General features: G+C 45.8%; 1 protein-coding gene across 3 annotated transcripts in view; it reads left to right on the forward strand.

Annotated features, from left to right (window-relative positions):
- ABTB3 (ankyrin repeat and BTB domain containing 3) overlaps window positions 1-24,021 on the forward strand; it is a gene marked incomplete at both ends in the record, with an annotated part of 305,658 nt that overhangs the window by 273,084 nt on the left and 8,553 nt on the right. For all 3 annotated transcript variants that reach the window (XM_082666738.1, XM_082666739.1, XM_082666740.1), the window contains 4 exons: window positions 10,703-10,808; window positions 14,230-14,332; window positions 16,419-16,500; window positions 23,451-23,519. In XM_082666738.1, the coding sequence (XP_082522864.1) occupies window positions 10,703-10,808; window positions 14,230-14,332; window positions 16,419-16,500; window positions 23,451-23,519 (360 nt within the window). The remainder of the gene's footprint in view (window positions 1-10,702; window positions 10,809-14,229; window positions 14,333-16,418; window positions 16,501-23,450; window positions 23,520-24,021) is intronic.

Here is a 24,021-nt window from a genome sequence, read left to right on the forward strand (position 1 = left end):
TCAAATCATGTCTGCTGTTCTGTGGGCACAAATACCTGGTTCTATCAGAGTAGTGGGTAAGAATATAGAATTCCTGTAAATAAATCCACTTTATGGTCAACTCACAGAAATACAGCCATCCTGTAAAGTGAGGCGATGCCTTCTCCGCATCCGTGACTCTTGCTCGGTCAAACGTTACTTGAAATCTAGTTGCAGATGTGCTTTTTTGCCCCCAGTTATAAATTTTATCTTTAAAAGGGTTCAGTGTCTCTAGAGTTCCCCAGGAGTAGAACAATACAGTCATTTTTTAAAATACATCTATTTAAAGAGAGCTCCTGGCCCGTTTCTCCCACACATAACTCCTCTGGACATTTATTCATTCTGTAGTCATGAGTGCCTCCTAGGCTACAGGGGTGACAGGACCTTCTTTACCTTCTTTATGGAACTTACTGTGGCCAGGGGAGGGGCAGACACATAGTACGCAAGGAAATACGTCAGCAAAAGAGAGTGAGAGCATGATAAATGCTATGAAAAAATGAACTTGGACAACGATGTAGTCTCTGGTGCAAGGTCTAATTTAGAGAGGATGGTAAGAAAAGTCTCCCAGAGGAGGGAGCATGTGAACAACCACCTAAGTGAGGAAAAGCTTCCAGCCACACAGAGGTCTGGAGGGAAAGCATTCCAAGTGGGGGAACTGCAGGAGCTCAGGCTCCAGGTGGGAACGTGCTTGATGTGCTGGGGCAGCAGGAAGCTGCGGGACACAGGAGAAAGTGTAGGAGATGAAATCAAATGGCACAGAGCCTTGCTCAGAACATGGTGGACATTTGGGGTTTCTCTCCACGTGAACTGAATAGAACAACGCTGGAGGCTTTAGCCTCCAGCGTTGTTCTATTCAGTTCACGTGGAGAGAAAAAAAAGACAAAACACATAGCTCATGTCCAGGGTGAGACATAAGCTATGTGTTTTGGGTTTTTTTTTCCTTGTGGTTTATACACGTTTTTAGGGGGGTTTCCCACTGTTTTAAAATTGAGTTTTGTAAATTAAACTTTTTATTTTGAGACAATTGTAGAGTCACATGCAGTTGTAGGAAAACATACAGAGAGATACTTCATTTCCCCCATGGGCAATATCTTGCAAAATGACAGTTAAATATCACAACCAAGATATTGACATGATACAGTAAACATGCAGAAAACTCCCATCACCATAAGGATCCCTCATGTTGCCCTTTTACAGCCACACCCATATCTCTTCTGCCCTCACTCCCTCCTTATGCCCCGGTAACCACTAATCCGGTCTCCATTTCTCTAATTTTGTCATTTCAAGAATGTGATTTAAATGGAATCATACAGTATGTAACTTTTTAGGATTGGATTTTCTCACTCAGCATAATTCTCTGAAGATTCTTCCAGGTCGTTGCATGTGTTGATAGTTAGATTCTTTCTATTGCTGACTAGTACTCTGTGGTATGGACAGATCACAGTTTATTAACCACTCACCACTGAAGGACATCTGAGTTGTTTCCAGTGCTGAGCTATTACAAATAAAGCTGTTTAAACATTCCTGCACAGGTTTTTGATATGAATATAAGTCTTCATTTCTCTGGGATAAATGCTCAGGAGTGCAACTGCTGGATTGTATGGAAGTTGCATGTTTAGTTTTTAGAAACTGCTAAACTGGTTTTGAGAGTGGCTGCACCGTTTTATATTCCCACCAGCAAAGTATGGGTAATGAAGTTTCTCCACATCCTCCCTGTTTGATGCTATTGCTATTTTTTATATTAGCCATTCTGGTAGATGTATAAGTGGTATCTCATTGTGGTTCTAATTTGCATTTCCCTAAATGGCTAATGATGTTGAACATATTTTCATGTGTTTATTTGCCATCTGTATATCCTCTTCAGTGAAATGTCTCTTTGTGTCTTTTGCCCGTGTTCTAATTAAATTGTTTGGTTTTTCACTGTTGAATTTTGAGAGTTCTTTGTAAATTCTAGAAAATAGTCTTTTGTCAGATACATGGTTTGCAAATACTTTCTCCCACTCTGCAGCTTGTCTTCTTATCCTCTTAACAGGGTCTTTCACGGAGCTTCCATTTCGAGGAAGTCCAATTTAAGTTTTTCCCTTTACGGAGCTGATGCTTTTGATGACAAGTATTAGAATGCTTTGCCTAGCCCTAAATCATGCAGATTTCCTCCTGCATTTTTCTCCTAGAGTTTTTATAGTTTTCTGTTTTACGCTGAAGTCTGTGATTCATTTTCATTTTGAGTTAATTTTGGTATGAAATGCAGGACTCAGAGCAAAGTTGTTTTGTTTTTGTTTTTGTTTTGCCAGTGGATGTTCAATTGCTCCAGCACCATTTGTTGCAAAGACTATCTCTCTTTCATCAAATTACTATTGCAACTTTGTCAAGTCAGTTGGGCATATTTGTGTGGGTCTGTTTCTGAGTTTTCCATTCTGTTCCATTGATCTATGTGTCTGTCCCTCCACCATTACCACACAGTCTTAATTACTATAGCTATAAAATAAATCTTGAAATTGGGTAAATTTGTTCCTTCCATTTTATTCTTCTTTCACAAAATGAATTTAGCTATGTTAGTTCTTTGCCTTTCCATATAAATTTTGGAACAAATTTGCTATATGAACAACAACAGAAATCTTGCTGAGACTGATAAGAATTGTGTTAAACCTCTATATCAGTTTAGGGAGAATTGACATCTTTTCTATGTTAAGTCTTTCAATCCATGAACATGTTAGTCTCTTGGTGTCTTTAGATCTTCTTTGATTTCTTTCATCAATATTGTGAGTTTTCAGGGTACAAGTCCTGGACATGTTTTTTTCTCTTTTTTTTTGCTGTACGTGGGCCTCTCACTGTTGTGGCCTCTCCCGTTGCGGAGCACAGGCTCCGGACCCGCAGGCCCAGCGGCCATGGCTCACGGGCCCAGCCGCTCCGCGGTATGTGGGATCCTCCCGGACCGGGGCACGAACCCGTGTCCCCTGCATCGGCAGGTGGACTCTCAACCACTGCGCCACCAGGGAAGCCCCTGGACATGTTTTATTAGACTTACACATAACTATTTCTCTTTTTTTAACAATTGTAAATGGTGTTATATTTTTAATTTTTTGTCCATGTGTTCATTGCTAGCATATGGAAATACAATTGATTTTTGTATGTTTATCTCATATCCTGTGACCTTGCTGAACTCATTTATTAGTTCTAGGAGTTTTTTGCAGATTTATTGGGATTTTTCTACTTAGATAATCATGTAATCTGTAAGTAGAGATGGTTTCATTTCTTCCTTTTCAATCTGGTCTTGGAGATTTCTTTAAGGGAAGTTTTTTAAATTATAAATTCAATTTCTTTAATAGTTACAGAGCTATTCAAATTATCTACTTAATATTGAGTGAGGTGGGGTACTTTGTGTTTTTTAGGGAATTGGTCCGTTTCATCTACGTTGTCAAATGTATGTGTGTAGAGTTGCTCATCACATTCCCTTATTACCCTTCTGATGTCTACAGAGTCTGTAGTGATAGCCCCTGTTTCATTCTTGATTTTGTTAATTTGTATCTTCTCTCTCTGCTACTCTTCTTTTTTAAGTTTCATTGATTGCTGCTCTTATCTTTATTATTTGCTTGCTTTGGGCTTATTTTATTTTTCTTTTTTTTTCTTATTTTGTTTTTCTTTTTCCAGGTTCTTTAGGTAGAAGCTTAGAATATTAATTTGAGACCTTTCCTCTTGTCTTATGTATGCATATCTTTCTCAGCACTACTCTGGCTGTGTACCACAAAATTTGATACCTTTTATTCTCATTTTCATTCAGTTCAGTGTGTTTTTTATTTCCCTTGGAACTTCCTTTTTGACTTATGAATTATTTAGAAATGTGTTGTTTAGTTTCCAAGTATTTGGAGATTTTCCTGTTATCTTTCTGTTATTGATTTCTAGGTTGATTCCATTGTGGTCAGAGAACACAGTCTGTATTATTTTAATCCTTTTAAAATTTTGAGGTTGGTTTTATGGCCCAGGATATGGTCTATCTTGGTTTCACGGGCACTTAAAAAGAATGTTTTCAGAAATTCCCTGGTGGTCCAGTGGTTAGGACTCAGTGCTTTCACTGCCGGGAACCTGGGTTCAATCCCTGGCCTGGGAACTAAAATCCCACAAGCCATGCAATGTGGCCAAAAAAAAGAAAAGACTGTTTTCTGCCATTGTTGAGTGGAGTGTTTCCATAACTGTCGATAAGACCCTGTTGGTTGATGGTATTGTTGAGTTCTTCCATAGCCTACAGATTTTCTGTCTAGTTATTCTATCAGTTGAGAAAGAACCCAACTGTAATTGTGGGTTTGTCTATTTCTTCTTTTGGTTCTGTCAGTTTTTGATTCACATATTTTGCAGATCTGTTGTTTGGTACATACACATTTAGGACTGCAATATCTTCTTGGTGAATTAACCCTTTTATCATCATATAATGCCCCTCTCTGCTTCTGCTAATTTTCCTTGCTCTGACATCTACTTTATCTAATATTTATATAGCCACTCCTGCTTTCCTTTGATTAATGTTCATGTGATATATTTTTTCCATCCTTTACTGTCACCTTGCCTGTTTTATTAGATTTGAAGTGACTTTCTTGTAAAAAGCATATAGTTGGGCTTTTCATCCACTCTGCCTATCTCTGTTTTTTTAATTGGTTTATTGAGACCATTTATATTTTACTCAGTTATTGCTACTTTAGGGCTTAAGCCTGCCATCTTATTTTGGGTTTTCTGTTTGGTCTCTCTGTCTTTTTTCTCTTTTCTTTTTATGCCTTCTTGTGGAGTTACTTGAACACTTTTTAAATTCCATTTTTATATGTCTGTAATGTTTTTGATTGTATGCCTTTGTATAGTTTTTCTAGTGGTTGCTTACAGTATTATAGTGTGTGTGTGTGTGTGTATGTGTGTGTGTGTGTATAACATCATAGACTACTGGTGTCTTCATTTTACCAGTACAAGTAAAGTACAGAAACATTACTTCCCTTTATGTCCCTTTACCTCCCCCATTTATGACATAATTGTCTTTAAATATTTCATCTACATATTTAGAACCACATCAGACACTTATAATTTTTGCATCAACCATCAAACATAATTAGGAAACTCAAGAGAAGAAAGAAAACCTATTATGTTTATCCATATTTTTGTTTACCATGTTCTTTCTTCCTGATGTCCCAAGATTCCTTCCTCTATCCTTTCTGTTTAGAGAACTTTCTTCAGCTATTCTTTTAGGATAGGTCTCCTGGTGACAAATTCTTTGAGTTTTCCTTCATCTGATAATGTCTGATTTCCCTTTCATTCCTCAAGGGTACTTCCACTGATATTTTTCTTTAAATCAATTTGCCTTCCATTAAATGTAGTTAGAAAGGAAACATTGTATTACTACCATGAATTGAAAACCTTCCTCACTTGACATGAATAAAAGGTACATATCAAAACACATGGATGACTATTTAAAAGCACTTGAGTTCATTGTGTGTTCAGTTTCATCTGGTGCACAACTCCAGTGGGGCTACATGCTGACCTCGCAGAACCCTCTGGAGGTGGGGACACTTCCCACCTCCACCTTTCCCAGGGGTGTGGCAGCGCAGAGCAGCTCACTGCTCACAGGTCAGTGCATCCCGCAAGGGAGGGGCCTCTGTAGGGAAGAGTCAGTCGCTGTTGACAGTGGACTGAGGCAGAGAACTCCCTGCCAGTGTCCCCAGATAGTAACAGTAATTCCGCATTCTCTTGATTCTGAGACACAGCTTTTTCCACCTTCCAGCATTTCTCAAGTTAAATGGATCTTAAAAATGGGTGTGTGTGTTTAGTGTGGTGAGTTTCTTTTTCCTCTTCCTAAAAGCTGCCATTAATTTTATGACATTTTAGGGTCTAGAAAAATAGGCATTCGTCTGAATTATGGGAAATTGCTGTTTTGGGGGTTAAAAATGGTCAAATCTCAGCACTTTCCTTTGGTTCAGCAGTATATGGGGATGTGTTATCCTTTTTAGCTCTCATAGCAACCTCACCAAGCAGGTAGTTTTAATCCACTTTAGAAGAGAATACCAAAACCCAGAGAGGCCGAGTCACTTTCCTAAGGTCACAGAGCTAGTGGGTGAGGAACCAGGACTGGGACCCAGTCCCATCTGGCCCCCCTGTCCAGGTTTTTACCACTGTGTAGAACCCCCGCCTAAGCCACCTGCAAAGGACTTTTGGGATCAATCCTAGCACTCCTTTGTGAAGAAGAGAAGGTGTTTCCGTATCTTTTTAGGAGAGGAGTGAGGGGTTAGAGGAGGAGAGGAAGGATGTCAGCCCCCAAATCCACAGGAATCCATCTCAGGGGAGTCTCCTGGTAACCCTGGTGTTAGGAACTTGGCTTCATTCCTGTCTAGTTCTATGTAGCCGCACAGTTCCGAGCCCCGAGGACCCACGTTCACCCCACGAGCACACATACCCAGCATTTTCCGTGAGAAACCTGAATTCCAGGTCCCCAGCGGCACGCCACTAACAACTGCTAACCGGCTGCCATGTTCATGAGCCTGGCCAGACCCACCTCTCCCAGCCCAGGCCTCCCAGGTCAGGGCCTACATGCTGAGGCTGGCCTGCTGCCCCTGGGGCTTGAGCCTTGTGGCCCTTTGAGCTAAAAGCGCCACGCTTAAATGTGTCGCTCAGAGGAGAGCGTCAGCGTCTGTCCCAGCACAGCCACCCAACCCACGCCCACCCCCAGAAGAGAGTGAGCCTCAAGCTTGGCTAAGTCCAGCCACTGTCTTCAGGTTTGGGTCCAGAGCTACCCAAATCCTTAGGGTAGACCAACCCCACAAGTTGTTCACTTATACGAATTACAGCGTGCCAGGGAAGCAGAGTGAATTATCCCAACAATCCCACAGTCTGGAGGAAGTGCACAGAAAAGGGCACAGAGCAGACACCTCGACAAACACAGATGAGTTCAAGGACACAGTGGGGCGGCTTCTCTTAGGGTTCTCATCTCTGAAGGAGAAGCGGCCAGAAAGCCTCGGAAATGGCAGCATCTTTGGTGCTGGCGTCGGGCTCATCAACACCATCCTTCGCACAGTGTCCAGCCCTCAGGGTCTAGCCAGTGCCTGGCGCTTAGCAGATGCTCAATAAATATTTTGAAGAAAATTCATGAGTGGATGAAAGCGTAGCTTAGCGCATGAGGGAACGTTTACATTCACGAAACCTTTGGGGGATGAATGAGTCAAGCCTAGGGAACTGTTGATGACCCGTCTTCTTTCCCTTTCTCTCCTGAACTTCTAGTGCTTTCATCATAATTTTCCTATTTCCTCATTGGGCAGCTTTTCTTGTAATCATAGACTTCATTTTTTGGAGTGACTTTAGATTTACAGAAAAATGGAGAAGATAGCACAGAGAGTTCCCATACAACCCCTCACCTGCTCCCCCCAGTATGAACATCCTGCATCAGTGTGGTACACTTGTTATAATCAGTGAACCAACATGGATACGTTATTGTTAGCTAAATACTTTATACCTGTTTCCTCGGTTTTTATCTAGTGTCTTTTTCTGCTCCGGGACACGAGGTTACCTTTAGTCGTCATGCCTCCTTAAGCTCCTCTTGGCTGAGACAGTTTCTCAGATTTGCCTTGTTTTTGATAACCATGACCGTTTCTGAGGAGTACTGGTCACATATTTTATAGGCTGCCCCTCTAGTGGAGTACGCAGTATTTGTCTCACGATTTAGACCGAGATTGTGGGTTTGGGAAGGATGCCCACCGAGGTAAAGCGCCTTTCTCATCACATCAGGTGTACCTGCGATCGATATGACTCATCCCCGGTGATGATGACCTTGACCACCTGGCTGAGATTGTGTTTGTCGAGTTTCTCCACGGCAAACTTACTGTTGCCTCCCCCTCGCTTTCCAGACTGTGCTCTTTGGAATCAAGTCACTGTATGCAGCCCTCACTTAGGAGTGGGGAGTTACGTGCCTCCCAGATAATTTTTAAGTGCTTGAGGATTGCCCCTGTGGAACAGACAGCCCTTGTCTTTACTTTCTCAGGTGATACAACACATAGTGAAGTTAGGAAGTGAGGCCGAGCTGTGAGTTCCTGGAGAGACGGGATCTTGCTCTGCTGCCTCTGCTTGCCCCCAGTATGGCTCCTTTCACGGTGCCGGTCACCTCTTAGATGCTGAGTACAGCTTCTCTTACGGGTCACGAAATCCAGGAAATGGATCTTCGTTCCTTCCCCCGAGTTGATGAGATGGGCTGACTCACCAGCAAGCCTCCCAAGACAACCCCAGGTGCAGGTAGTGAGACCAGCACCATTCATCACACAGTCTGCACAGAGCATCTTGCAGGTCACAGGTCTCATCTTTCTTGTGACCTGCAAGTATTCACTGTGCATCCACAGTGCGTCGGGCACGCTGCGGTCAGAAGGAAGATGAAATAGGCAAACTCTAGATGAGCTGGATTAGTTTCTATTGCTGCGGTAACAAATGACCACAATCTAGAGGCTGAAGACAACAGCCATTTACTCTCTCATGGTTTCCATTGGTCAGAAGTCCAGGCACAAGGTCTCGGGTGGGCTCTCTACTTAGGGTCTCACAGGACCAAAATCAGGGGTATCAGCAGGGCTGAGTTCCTTTCTAGAGACCCGGGAAGAATCCACTTGAAAGCTCATTCAGGTTTGGGTAGAATTCAGTTCCTTGTGGCTGTAGGACTGAGGTCCCATTTCCTTCCTGGGGGTCAGCTGGGGGGTCACATTTTGTTCCTAGTGTTGGGGCCTGCATTCCCTCGCAAGCTCACCATGTGGCCCCCACCGTCTTCAAGCAACAGTGCATCAAGTCCTTCTCAGGCTTCCAGACCCTCTGACTTCCACGTCTCCCCCATCCCTTCTGAATTCCTCTTCTGCCTCTAATTTTAAAGGCTCATGTGATTACAGTGAGCCCACCCAGATAATCCAAAGTAATCGCCCCCTTTTAAGGTCAACTACTTAGTGACCTTAATTACTCCTGCCAAGTCCCTTTTGCTCTGAAAGAGAACATATTCACAGGCATGGTATCTCATGATATCACAGTCCCAGGGATTAGGGCACGCAGTCCTCTAGGGGCCACAGTACTGCCAACCACCCCGGTGCTTCTCCAACATGAGTATGCATGGGAATCACCTGTAGAGCGTGTTAATGCGGATTCTGATGCAGTGGGCCTAGGAGGAGAGTCCGCATTTCTTGCAAGCTCCCAGGCAATACTGCTGCTGCTGGTCGATGGGGCACATTTGTGTGGCAAGGCTTTAGACCAAAGGAAACGAATTGACAGTCCCCAGCCCAGGTCAAACCCAAGACAGAATTTCAATATATGAAACGTGTGGGTCTCAAAACAAAGGGAGCATCAGAAAACTTGTTAAAATATTGACTGGTGGGCCCCACCCCCAGCCCACCTGAGGCTGAAGTCTGGGATGGGACCTGCGGATCTGCAGTTCTAACAAGCTCCCAGGTGATGCTGATGCTGCTGGTCATAAGGTATCATCTTTGAAAGCAGAATCCCTTTTTCTGTCCAATAGGATTGCATCTCCTTAGGCACCTCTGTGGACCCCCTCTGAGGTAACATGGTGCCTTGCAGGATCAAAGGGTTGGGTTTTCTTTCCATAGGTTGAGCTGTGATCCCTCTCTTTCAGGAACACAGTGAAGCAGATTCAAGAATCAGAACTGCTAACATCACTAGTAGTCCCAAACCTGTCTTTTAAAATGAAAAATAACATGTATTGTTTTTATGACCAAAGCAGCACTTGTTTATTACAGAAAATATAGATAAAAAGAAAAGGGAAGACATCATCATCCCACCCAACGGTAGCTACTCTTTTTCCAGACCTTTCTTTATACATCCAAATATATATGTAGCATTTTACTTCCAAAAATACATGGTACAAATTGTGTTGTAACCTACTTTTCTTAATATACTGTAAATGTCTAGCTATCTACCTCTGATTTTAGCCCCTAGTTTCAACCCCCTTCACCCAGTAAAAAGCATCCCCCAAAATGCTCTGATTCCTGGGCTTCCTTCCTGCACACCTGCAGTTGGAGGGAGATTAATGAACAGCACGGGCCCCAACAGGAAAGGAGGAGAGAACGTGAAGGGCGAAGGGCGATCAGAAACAGGCTCCCTGAGCAACTGGGGCAGCTGTAGTTTTGCATCACAGAACTATTCCCCTCCCCACACACACTTTTTTTTGGAGGAAGTGATTCAGCTGAGCACTCCTGGCTCTGGAAATGCCTCAGCGCCAGAATCAAATTCAGAAGAACACCGAATCAGGAGCGTTTGTATCTTGGTCATGGAGAGCACAAGAACAGGACCCACAGGGCTTCCTGCTGTGATTTTCGGGATAATGACCTGCTGCCAGAATTTTGGAGTATTAATAAAGGTGTGTTTAGGGTGAAAAACTTATTTTCCATCCTGTGAGTTACAAACCTTGTTTTCTAATGGATAGTAAAGAAATGATTGGAGCAAGAAAGGATTTAATTACAAATTAAACTTCCACCAATGAACCTGCTAGAAATAGTGGACAAACAGAGCAAGCAAATCCAGGGCCTGAGGGGCAAAGTGAACGTGTGATGTCAGGGGAATTTCTCTGAGAATCTGCAGTAAGTCTGTGGGCTCCTCTCGCCTGGGGGGAGGAACCCATTGTTACAGCACAGCTTGGATGAGTGCACAGCCCCCAGCAGTGTGAGCCGTTCTTTCCTTTCCACAGAACGAAGTGATCAGCCAGCAGCTGTGTGTCATCTTCACTCACTGCTACGGGCCCTACCCCATCCCCAAGCTCACAGAGATCAAACGGAAACAGACCTCGCGCCTGGGTAAGTGCTTCCCGGGTCCTGCCCTGCGCTGTTGCTTTGTGATTGGAGGGCAGGGAGCAAGCAAACGCCATAAAAGAAGGTGGGAGTGTTGGAGGGCAGACGAGGTGGAGACTGGAGTGAGGTAGGTGGAGATCGGGATGTCACCTTTGTTATGCGATTAAGCTGTTTGGAGAACATACCTTGGGGGTGTGGACAAGGGAACTCGCCAAAATCTCATCCCTCCATTGAGTGCCTTTCTACTGCAAGTCACCGACAGTGACGGGCTGCCCAAGACCTTCTGAGCCCACGCACTTCCAGCAGCCAGGTAAAGTCCCGGAGAAGGCTGAGCTGTGCATGCATGGCTGCTCTCCCCCAGCCTCCCCTCTAAGAAGTTCCTCCTCCCTGAGATGGAACAAGCTGGGGACAGTGACAGTACTTTTCACCCTTCTTTGACCCTGGCATTGAGCTGGCCGCAGCAAAGCCCCTCACCTACTCTCTCTCAAGCAATCCCTGGGCCACCGCAGGAGGCACACAGTGTCATCCTGGTCAAAGCTGAAGAGAGGCTCTCAGAGGCTGCAGCGTCAATTCAGGTGGAACTGGAGCTTGAACCCAGGTCCCCCCAAAGCCACAATTCCATCATTCTCCAGTCCGGCTTCTGGGGTTTTCCAGAAGAAACCTTTCCATCAGGCACTGATTTCATTTGGAAGATCCTGAGTCTGCTTGCAGCCTGGTTGATCAGCCTGGCAAGAAGGCAAACACCCAGCTGCCTTGAATCCTGAAGCATGAACCTTCTGTTGTGAGGGCCTGGGGGTTATAAAATATTAAAGATAAAGGACTCCCTTTGCCGTGAAGGTTGGGGACTTTCCTACTTCCTGTTTCCTCTTCCTGTAAAGACCAGGAAACTTTGGAGAAATGGAAGCATCTGAAAAATTCTACCCTTTAGCAAAACCCCTACTTTTGAAACAGGTGAGCTAGTTTAAATTAATGAAAAGGCTAAATTCATGAAACTGTTTTAAAGTATTTTTGTTCCTGTCATGAATAACCTGTTAATTTAAATGATACAACTTTTATGCTAAAATGAAAAACTTAGCAGTTGAATCCAAATTGTCTGGTTTTCTTTATGCCCATTCATGTAGGCAAACCAGAATGTACTAAAACTGCTAGTAGTTCTTACCTTGTAGAAAACAGGTGTTAATTAAAATATTATCAGGGCAACAAATTATAAAGATCAATCAAATTAACAGACTTTAGAGATTGAAGGTTACATTGCCAGGACACAGCAATAATCTCTGACAGCTGGTGCCTTACAAGACATCCTTGTTAGAGCAAACATTTGCAAGGGCTGTTTCACTGATGCAGCATAAAATCTGCTTTCCTGTAGCTATAGGAGAGGAGGGAACATTTTTTTTCCTCCTGAACTTGCTGAGATTTCTTTCACCAGCGATTAAAAGGGCCTGGTTTTCAGCCCAAGCATCGGAATCCCAAGGGTTATTAGCACCAAGAGAATAAAGGCAGGCCTGAGAGGCTCAAAGCTCACGAGATGAAAGAAAAAGGACATAATTACTAATAAGTGGAATATGGAACAAATAGTGTTTTGCATCTTCAATACAGCATTTCAGGCTCAGATAACTAAAGGTGGCCAAATAGTAGTTCCTTAGGAATCTACTTGAAAGGAAAGATAAGAGTAGTGACAAAGGTTCCAAATTGGCATCTCTGTACGGCCAGGCAGGTCATAAAGATGATTGAAATGAGTTTGGTGTAAGACAATAGGGGAGTGGTGGGGACTATGGCAAACTGGAGAGCACATGCCTTATTTTTTTATAGTATGTTGTCCTCTTGCCCTCCCAGTGAATTCTGGGAGAGAATGGTAAAAAGAGCTAAAGGTAGGAGATATTAGCAATTTAGGAAGCCGGAGTGGGGGCTAGTTGGAAGTGGACAGTGGGAATGAGAGAGACCCAGCGGAGGGAGGCAGGTGGCTGAGAAGAGGGAGAAAGTCACTCCAACCTGTTAACGGTCTTTAAAGCAAGTGGAGAAGTGTTAGTCAACGCTGGGGCCTTCCCCTATAGCCTCTCTTCCCTTTACCTGGAGAGTTTTAGAAGTTTGGATTTTGTTGTTTTTTTGTATTTTTGCGGTACGCGGGCCTCTCACTGTGGTGGCCTCTCCCGTCGCAGAGCACAGGCTCCGGACGCGCAGGCTCAGCGGCCATGGCTCACGGGCCTAGCCGCTCTGCAGCATGTGGGATCTTCCCGGACCGGGGCACGAACCCGTGTCCCCTGCATCGGCAGGCGGACTCGTAACCACTGCATCACCAGGGAAGCCCTTGTTGTATTTTTTTTAATAAAAAAATTTTTTTAAGATAGAGGGATTACAGGTGATTTTGACTTTTTAATGCTTTTTTTTGATATGTTTTAAATTAAAACTTTTTTATTGGGAAGAGGTGAGGTGGCTGTAGGTACGGACAGAGAAATATGAGTGGAGGACATCCAGGACCACCCCCTGGGGCGAATCAGCCAGGAAGGCAAATTCTGGGTCCAAGTTACAGCAGGGCCTGGGCAAAATGGGGCCAGGCCAGGGGTCTGACTTAGAAGCCAGGTGGGGTGGAGCCGTGTAGGGGTGCACGGGAGTGTTGGTGGATTTTCCCAGTGAGGCAGAAGGGCTGAGCTGAGGACAGACTGGCACCTTCTGTAGCCCCAGGAAAAATGGCCAACACGACAGGCAAATCGGAGTATCCCGGTGCTTAGCAATGCAGGCCCTGGAGTCAGAATGTCTAGGTTCACATCCTGACCTCTCCACCTGCCATTTGCTTGGCCAAGTCACTGTGACTCCTGGCATCTGTGTCCCCAGCTGCACGCCTGACAGCCGTCCCTTTCTCCCAGGACTGAATGAGTTTACACGTGTAAGTGGCAGCTCAGTAAGTACTAGAGTACTCGTTGTACAAGTAGTTATACAACTTCTTTATTCTTGGAGTTGAGGGCAGGGGCCTGGCTCGTTTGCCTCTGACCCTGAGAAAAGGGCTTGGATTTCGGATCGCCTGGAACGCAGCAGCAAGGGGACAGCTCTTCAGAAGCACTTCTCTCCGGCAGGAGGGCACCGAGCTTGAGGAGGAGCGAGGTGGGGGGGTGACTTCCTTGGAGGTCAGCGAGGTGGATGGTCACCTTCCACACCTGACAGTCATCTGAACTCGGGCTGGGGGCGAGGCTTCTAAGGGGAAATGCTACTTTTAGTCGCGAGTAAGCTATGAAGGTTTCCCACGAGAAACTGAATTTCAGTGATTTGAGTGTTCCTTTAACTGATTCTGTCTCCTGTTTGGTCACTTTCTCTCCAATGAGTATTTTATTGCCATAGCCTCCCTGTCAGCTCTTACGGGCACTTTTCCAAAAGGGGAATCCAAACCTCACCCTTCTCTCCTCTAAAGCTACCCTCTCTCCCTTTCCTGTTCCAGATCCTCATTTCCTTAACAATAAAGAAATGTCAGATGTTACCTTTCTGGTAGAAGGAAGACCATTTTATGCCCACAAAGTGCTGTTATTTACAGCCTCTCCAAGGTATGTGTCATCAATTTTGAAAGCACTGAATTACGAGGGTGGCTATTACTGTTCTCTGAAATTCAATTCGGGTGGTATCGTCACTGAACTGGCAGGTTTTCTTCTCAAAATCAAGGATCCAAGAGTACAGGGCATTTGTATACCGTGTACAGGCAGCATGATTCACAAAGACAAAAGGGGGAAGCCACCCAGGAGTCCATCAGTGGAGGAATGAATTAAAAAATACCTAGTGTATACATGTTGTTCAGCCTTAAAAAGGAAGGCAGTTTTGACACATGCTACAATATGAATGAACGTGGGAACATCATATGAAGTGAAATATGCTCGTCACAAAAAGACAAATACTGTATGTTTCCATTTATATGAACCTAGAGTAATCAACTTCATAGAGACAGCAAGTAGAAGGGTGGGGATGGTGGAGCTGGAGAGGGGAATGGGGAGTTGTTTAACGGGGACAGGGTAAGTCCTGGAGGCTGATTGCACAGCGATGTGAGCACACTTCACGTGAACATTACACTTAAGAATGGTTAATACAGTAAATTTTATGTTACGTGTTTAACCACAATTTGGAAAAAGAGTACAGGGCTGACACTAGCATAATCAGCAGCCTGATTATGTGGCTTAGACAGGGCACCGTTCCTCTAGGCAGACGGGGCACATATCGGGCAAAGAGCTTCGTGAGCAGAGCGTGGATTGGATCGTAGCTCCCTCAGCCAGGTGTCCTCATGCAGCCTGAAAGCTCATACACAGAAGCCTTGAAAGGCCTGCTCTCCAAATATCAGGGAACTTTGACATGAGCCACCCAAACACAGAGGTCCTGAGCCTTACTTTGCCCTGACTCTGGAGTGACAGTAGTATAACACCGTCCCTGCTAGCTCTGCTACAGCCCTTGCTTCTCCTTTTGATTTGAGTAGAGATAGAGTTGACCATTTAGAACTGCATTATCCCGGGACCTGAACGGGGATCGGTGAAGGTGGGCAGAGAAGAAAGTGATGCTGAATGAGGAGAAGGCAGGCTGCCAGGGGGTGAGCAGAGGGTAAGGACACTGGGATCCAGAAACGGAACCCACTTCCAGGTCACTAATGAAGCTGTGTGGCCAACACTCCCTGGGTTCCTAAAAGCCTCCTGGCATCTCCGGTGTCCCCCCCAAAACCTAATACCCCAAATGTCTGCTTTGCCACTGCAAGAAAAATACACTGTCCCTTGCAAGGTTCTCGGTTGTGACACCATAGAAGAACTAGATCAGTATTGTACCAATGTTAATTTCTTAGTTTCAACAAAGGTACCATGGCTGTGTAGGATGTAACGTCGGGGGAAGCTGGGTGAAGGGCATCCTGGAAGTCTCTGTATGATGTTTGCAACTCTTCTGTAAATCTAAAATTATTTCAGATTTAAAGTTTAATTTATAAAAAGAGACACAGCTTAGCTTATTTCTAAAGATATTGAGTATCCATGTGTTCCACTGACTGAGTCTCTACCCACAAGGAGCTTAGTTTAGTCAGTGGCAGGAAAATGCACCTCAAACCCCAGACAGAACATCACCCACATAGGGAGGTGGTTAGGTAATCCACAGATGTTGATGAAATACCTACAGTGCATCAGGTCCAGCCTGGCATAGGCTCTGAGGAGGCAGCAGAGGCAGAAATGGCAGAAGTCCCTGCCCTCTTGGAGCAAAGGTTGTGTGGGAGGGGGGAAGAGGGAGGTGGAGAGCTCCGTGGGCGCCTGAGGAGCTTGAGGCCTGAATCAGGAAGGACTCCAGGAAGAAGGCAGCCTTTGTGATGGGCCCTACAAGGTGGATGGGGTTTTAAAAGACATTTGTTCTTTTCCAATCACCTGTTTGAGAAATAATTTAACAGTTCCAAACACTGTTTTTAACTTTAGAGTTTTAGTTTTAACTTCAGATTGAATTATGGTATCATATCAGAAGGGGGAGCATTATGTTAAACGATCTATGGATATGTCATTGTATTTCAGAGTGGGAGGGGACACAAGACATTACGTGTTCTGTCATCAGAGAGCTGAGTCTCTTGCAAGCTGTTGATGTCTTTTTGAGTCTTCTTATCTCCCTCTTTATGTTCCTTCTCAGGTTCAAAGCCCTCCTCTCTAACAAACCAACAAATGACAACACCTGCATAGAGATCGGATATGTGAAGTACCCCATCTTTCAGGTAAGCCCCTGCTGTGGCCTGGAACCCTGCTGGTAGGTGCGGGGCACCGGTGGGTCCCTCCAACCTGCCACCTGTGGATCAGCCACTGTACTGAGTCATCAGCTCGTGCACTCTTGGCCCCCATCTGCACACTGCCCCTCCCACTTACCACAGCATTAACTGAGCACCTACTATGTGCCCGACACTGTGTTGGGACCTGGAGACACAAGGATAAAGGACATTCTTCTCCTGGGGACTCACAGTCCAGAGGAGGTAACTCTGAGTTACAGTATAAAGTGGGCTGTGCATGAGAGAGGGGTGAACCAACAAGCTACGGCGACTCAGACCCGGGAGACTGGGGAAGGCCCCTGGATGAGGTGTCGCTGAAATATTGCAGGCTGAGGAGAAGCTGGCAAACCATGGGGGGCTTAGGGCTTAAGAAAGGGAGTTGGAACATTCCAGGCAGAGAACAGCAGGTATGAAGTCCCCAAAGGCGGTTGAGCCCAGTGTGATCAGGAACCAGTGGACTTCAGGGAATCCAGTGTCATTTTAACATTGGTCTGAACCTAATGTAAATAGGAAAGGAAGGTTTGTCAGAGGCCAGATGACATTGCCGTATCTCCCTCCATTTGAAATCAATACCGTTTGGTTTATGGGGCGCCTCTAAGGGGGCACAGTAGCTTTCTTCCCTTTTCCTCCATTCTTCATGCCTGATTCATTTTTTTTTTTCTTGTTTTTGGTGGTGTCTTTGTCTGGTTTTGGTATCAGGCTAATGGTGGCTTCATAGAATGTCTTCGGGAGTGTTCCTTCCTCTTCAATCTTTTGGAAGAGTTTGAGAAGAATTGGTATAAGTTCTTCTCTGTACGTTTGGTAGAATTTGCCTGTGAAGCCATCTGGCCCTGGATTTCGTGCCTGATTCATAAATCCAGCCTTGCAATGACATTCTCGCCACTAGGAGAAATTCTCGCCGCTAGGAGAAATTCACACCCCCATCTGGCCTTGCAGCCCTATCTCTGAAGCTCTGAGTCTCACTGGGGGCATGGAGGCTGGTGGGCTGCTTACGTCCAGCAGGGGGCCTACCGGGGAGACTGTGGCCCCTCCGTGCTGTCTTCCCACAGCCAGGGTTAGTCGGCCAATGTGGGTGATCTGGGATTGGAGTTTATAGGATTCTGAACAGGATCTGTTTCCTCTGGTTCAGTTCTGGAAGGACAGCCCTGGGGAAATGTGGGTAAGACTCAGGCTGGCCCTCGGGAGGCTCACATTCCAAGAGGGTTGAGGAGACCACTCAGACATAAGCAGGAGGCAAGCATGGCCGTAACCAGGGTCATAGGGCGGAGGTCCTGATCTGGGCTTTGAAGGACAGAGCTGCGTTTCAGGATCTAAATGCTACCTTCCCCAGTTTAAACAGCTGCATTCCCCTGTTTGAAACCATTGTCCCTCGTGTGACCTTGAACAAATTACCCAGACTATCTGAGCCTCAGCTTCCTCATCTGGTGAATAGGAGAGAGAGGGTATTCCAGAGGGAGAAACAGCATAAACAAAGGCACAAAAGTGGGAAATCGTGGTGTGTATTTGAGGGAAAGTGATAATAGTCCATTCGGCTGTGTCTTAAGGTATACTGGAGATGGAAAAGATGCATTGGAACCACATACTATAAGCCAAGTGTGGCTGGCCAGATGATGGTTCTTCCCTCCACTGGTGATTGACCCTGGTCCCCCAGATCCTGTGATTCAGAGGGCTGCCAGGAAGCCACCATGACCTCACACTAAAGCCCTAAAGCCCACTGAGGTGTCAGTATTTCCACCATTAGAGATGCATTCCTTTGGTTATGTTGAAACTTCAAAATAAAGAATCCTTATGGAATAACCATGCACAAGACACTGTCTTCTCTGAGCCTCATTTTCCCTATTTTTAACTCCAACTATGAATGAGGCACTGACCTTTGCTTGCATGTGGTTATCTGGATTAATCTTGCCACTTTTAGAGGTGGGGAAACTGAAACCCAGAGAACTTAGTGCTGGTCAGTGACAGAGCCATTATTTGCACCCAGTCTGCTCCAAAGAGGAACAATAATAAGAGCAGCTCCCATTTCACGTGCTCCAGCTACGTGCAGGGCTCGAAACCAGTGGTTCTCAACCTCAGCTGAGCAGTGGAATCATTTGAGGAACTTTGACGATCCCCAGTGTCCAGGCTGTAAATCAGAATCTGGGCTGCGGCCCAGGCATCAGCATTTTGAAGTATCCACCCTCTGCCATCATCCAGAGGCATGTGCAGCCAAGGTGGAGAACCAGTGCTCTAAGTTCAGTGGTTCTCGAAATTTAGGAGGCATCAGAAACTCCAGGGGAAGTGCTGGGGGGGTGAAGGGAGTTGCTTGTTAAGATGCAGAAAACTCGCTAAGATGCAGATTCCTGGGCCCCGCCCCCCAGAGTTCCTGATTCTGTAGGCCTGGGGTGGGGCCCGAGAATTCATGTTTCTTACAAGATCCCAGGTAATGTTGATGCTGCTGCAGGGAGCCACTCCGAGCACCACTGCCCCACATCGTCTCATTCAGTCCTCCCAGCTCCCCCTCCAGGTGGCTCTTCTCCCACCCAGCAGACAAGGTAGAGGAAGTGGCCCGAGCTCCCACGGCTCATCACAGCCAAGCTGAGCTTCAGACCCAGGCCTGGCTGACTCCCAGACCTGACCTCTTAACTGCCTCCCTGCTCTGGGGCCTTGGGTCCTCCCTAAAAATCGCCCAGCCCGGGGGAAAGGTCCATTAGCATTTGGAGCATGGGCCAGATGCTGGAAACCACGTGCCCCCCCAGCTCTCCAAGTGCTCATGGAGGGAGCACGTACGCCATCAAGCATGGGACTAATTGGGGAGGTTCTTGTCATCAGAACCCGGCCTGTAGTAGGCACTCAATAAATGTGTGCTGTGGGAGCTGGTTAAATGAGACACCTACGTGGAAAGGCACAGCCCCAGAGGAATCATAGACCTGTAATTGCTTTTGGCTGGATTAGGCTTCCCGGCCACATTAGCCTCCAGTTACTGTAATGGGCAGAGAAGATTGAGCAGGCCCTGGGGACTCTTCCATGTGCCTGCCCCTTCCCCATAAAAGAAGAAAAGCCTCATTTGTGGCTCAAAATAGGCCAGGTAGGGCTGAATCTGACCCAGAAGGAGGCTCCCAGGGGCCTGCTCACTTCACTTCCCTGCTGAACAGAAGAATTTTAGTAAATGAGGCAGCTTTGAGTTTCCTCCCTGCAAGAATATTTAACATCATACACGGGCAAGAGCCCCATGCAGCTGAGGCTGCACCTGGCAGCAGGGCCTCCACGAGGCTGTGGACTCCGTTTACATCCTGCTTCATGCAGGCGGACCGCTGCCAAGAAAAACAACTCCATAAACAGGCCCTTTGGCCTAATAAGGGTCCATTCCGCCCCCTTGCGGGAAAGGCTTGTGCTGGCCGAGTCTGAAGGTGACATGGCTCAGCCCAGTTTAAATTCCATGAGCCCCAGGTTCTCCATCCATGCTCTTGAAAGAAGCATTTCAAGTCAACAACCCAACCGTGAGGAAATGAGATAACATGCTTTGTAACTGGAGCGGCCCTGTGTTCAGGACAGTTATTATTATGGCTCTTACCGTTATTATTGTTGGTTTGGCCTTTATAAAAGAGAGATGCTAGGGGAATAAATGGATTTTAATAAAGCAAATGTCCCAGCATTCACCGATGTGGTGTTTTAGATGCTTATGACCCATCAGGTTTGGGGGGGCGGGGCGGGTAAATAACGCTACGATATCATTTCACAAAGCCTCAGCCATCACCATTAAAGCACCGCCATCTCTGCAACAGGCAGGTGGCCAGACTCAAATGCAAAAGAGGAAGGGCAGGCACTGGAGAGGCAGAGATGGACGAGACCCAGTCTGTGCCCTCAGACTCCAGCGGGAAGTAACACTGCAGTCACGCCTGATGGGCTGCCCGGCACGGGGTGGGAGGCAGCTGAGAGATCTGAGCAGATCTGAGAAGGCTTCACAGAGGTGACCACTGAGCTAGATCCCGAAGGAGGGGCCAGAGATCAACAGGTGGAGAAGAAGGGAAGGGCATCCAAGCAGAGGGAACAGCGTGGGCAAAAGCAGAGGAGTGAAAGAGACGGTGGTGGTAGGTTCTGCTCAAGGCAAATGGTTGGGAGCGGTCAGAGTGAAAAAGGCAGATGTTATCAAGGTTAGGAGGCGAGAAGGGCAGAGTGGCAGGTGAGATCTGAAAAAGTAAGTTGAGCCATAGTAGCCGTATTCATAACAGCAGAAAAGTGGAAACAACCCAAATGTCCATCGGCTGATGAATGGATACACAAAATGTGGTACATCCACACAACGGGATATTGTTCAGCAATAGAAGATAGGTGAAAGAGTGATACATGTGACAGCAGGGTGAACCTTGAAAACATTCACACTAAGTGACAGAAGCCAGACACAAAAGAGCACATGCTGTATGATTCCGTCTGTATGAAATGTCCGGAACAGGCAAATCACAGTGGTTGCCAGCACAAGTAGGAAATGGGAGAGACTGCTGGTGGGCGTGGGGTTTTTCCTGGGGGTGTTGAAAATGTTCTAAAATTAGATTGTGGTGATGGTTGCACAACATTGTGAATATTCTAAAAACCATTGAACTGTATACTTTAGATCAAAGCATTTTGTGTCATATCAACTCTATTTCAATACAACTAAATAATATATACATATACATGTTTTTTGAACAATTACTGTTTTACTGAAGTATAGTTGATTTACAATGTTGCGTTTGTTTCTGGTGTACAACAAAGTGATTCAGTTATACATATATATATACATATTCTTTTCCGTTATGGTTTATTACAGGATATTGAATATAGTTCCCTGTGCTATACAGTAGGACCTTGTTGTTTATCTATTTTATATATAGTAGTGTGTATATGTTGATCCCAAGCTCCTAATTTGTCCCTCCCCCTCCCCCTTCCCCCTTTGGTAACCATAAGTTTGTTTTCTATGGCTGTGAGTCTGCTTCTGTTTCGTAAATAAGTTCATTTGTGTCATTTTAGATTCCACTTATAAGTGATATATGGTATTTGTCTTTCTCTGACTTAACTTCACTTAGTATGATAATCTCTAGGCCCACCCATGTTGCTGCAAATGGCATTATTTCATTCTTTTTGTGGCTGAGTAATATACCACATCTTCTTTGTCTATTCATCTGTCAGTGGACATTTAGGTTGTTTCCATGTCTTGACTATTGTAAATAGTGCTGCTGTGAGCATTGGGGTGCATGTATCTTCTCGAATTAGAGTTTTCTCTGGATATATGCCCAGGATTGGGATTGCTGGGTCATATGGTAGTTCTATTTTTAGTTTTTTAAGGAACCTCCATACTGTTCTCCATAGTGCCTGCACCAATTTACATTCCCACCAACAGTGTAGGAGGGTTCCCTTCCTCCACACCCTCTCCAGCATTTCTTATTTGTAGATTTTTTAATAATGGCCATTCTGACCTGTGTGAGGTGACACCTCATTGTAGTTTTGATTTGCATTTCTCTAATATTTAGCAGTATTGAGCATCTTTGTATGTGCCTATTAGCCATCTGTATGTCTTCTTTGGAGAAATGTCTGTTTTAGTCTTCTGCCCAGTTTTTGGTTGGGTTGTCTTTTTTTGTTATTGAGTTATATGAGCTGAAAAATGATTACTTTAAACACACATGCAAAAAGTAGATTGAGATCAGTCACAAAGGATGTTAAATGGCCTGAGTAAGAAAGTGGCAGCACATGGCAGAAGCACTCCTGGAAGAAGGTTTTTCAACCGCAGAGAAAATTGAAGAGCTAACATTTATTGAGCTCTTGCCATGCACCTGCCAGGCCCCTGTTAGGCCTGTTACATATATTAACTCATTTAATCCTGATCACAACTCCATGACGTAGGTCATATTATCCCCACTTTACAGATGATGAAACTGAGGCACAGAGAGCCTAACTTAATTCAGGTCACCCAGCTTTTAAGTGGCAGAGGCAGATCAGAAGCTGAGGCAGCCCAGCTCCAGGTTCCTTGCTCCTAACCACTGTTCTGTATTAGTCACAGACTCTCAGAGCCTGAAGGGACCATAGAGGGCAGCCCAGTCCAAGCACCTCATTTTATAGGCGCCCCAAAATGGAAGTAACAGTCTACAGATTTTTCCAACACACCTTTATTAAGCCCAGGCAGGTAAAGTCAGCGTGTCATACAGGCAGGCAGAAAACATTAGAGAGTAGTGGAGACAGTAGCCAACTGGGAAGGATACACACCCCCTAAAAAATTTATACTCAGCTCCATGGGAGGTGGTGACAGCCAATACTAACACATCCTTAGGCTTCATTCTGCTTGAGGGACACCAGTTTGCAAAGCTCTGGGACTCTGCACACCATCCCGCATCCTGAGTCCCATGTACAAAGCCTGGCTTGGACAGTTCACACCATCAATGAAACGTTGAGACCCTGGACCCCTGATGTCAAGTTATAATAAGCAGGTGGTTTCACCGTGGCTCAGTCACCCTCTGGAACTTAAACAAGAGGTTTCTAGTCAAACCGGGCCATGTTCCCAGGGGGACTGCCGCTGGTGTAGGGTCTTTAAGCCACACCATGTGTGCTGCAGTTCTGGGCAGCTCGATGGGGTGGGAGGTAGGAGGACAACCCGTGATTATCACTCATAGATGGGGGAAAGCCATCCTAGAGAGCAGAGCTTAGAATTGTTTGATTTGGCCCTGAGGATGAACCACAGGGAGACGGATGGCAGCACGGTGTAAGGAAAACTGTCCAGCCTATACAACGTTTAAAGGGAGCTTCTCCTGAAAGGCAGTGATCCGGCGGGAATGGCCGCCCTTAGAAAGGGGTGTCATACAGGGACTCAGAACCAGCCTGAGGGTTTGAGTGGATGGCTTCAAGATGACTGCGTCTGTGTGCCATTGACACTTTGCTCACTGTGTTCTGTCTTGCAGCTGGTCATGCAGTACCTCTACTACGGTGGCCCAGAGTCGCTTCTCATTAAAAACAATGAGATCATGGAGGTAAGGAATCCGCTGTGTCATTGAGTGGGTGGCACGCACGGGCGGTGTCTGGGGGGAGGCTGTGCTGGGTCTTCACTTGGATGCAGGCTTTGGGGTCCTGCCTGCCTCCTTAGATCTCCCAAGGGCTTCTCATCAGAGCCCCTCCCCCGGAAGGCTGGGGCGCTGGGTGCGCTAGTCTGATCCCTTTCAATAGCAACTGAGTGAAGCTGAGTGAAGCCCAATTTTAACTGGCTTTGGCGGGTGGAGGAAAGGAAATTTACTGAAGAGTCTGAGGCTAGCGCTAGCTTCAGGCACAGCTGGGGCTCAAATAGCATCATCAGGAACTATCTTTGACGACTTCTCCCTTGTCATTTGTAAGAGAAATATGTGGTCTGAAAGCATTCCTCAAATCTCAGCACGTCCACTGAGGCAGAAGCCAAGAACCAGTTACAAAGCTCTCCTGGCCTCACTCAGGCCCCTCATTCCTGCAGCTCCCTGGCTCTCCCTGTCTCCTGTCCACCTC

This window comes from Grampus griseus (assembly GCF_964374135.1).
Source record: "Grampus griseus genome assembly, chromosome: 11".
Lineage (NCBI taxonomy): Eukaryota > Metazoa > Chordata > Mammalia > Artiodactyla > Delphinidae > Grampus > Grampus griseus.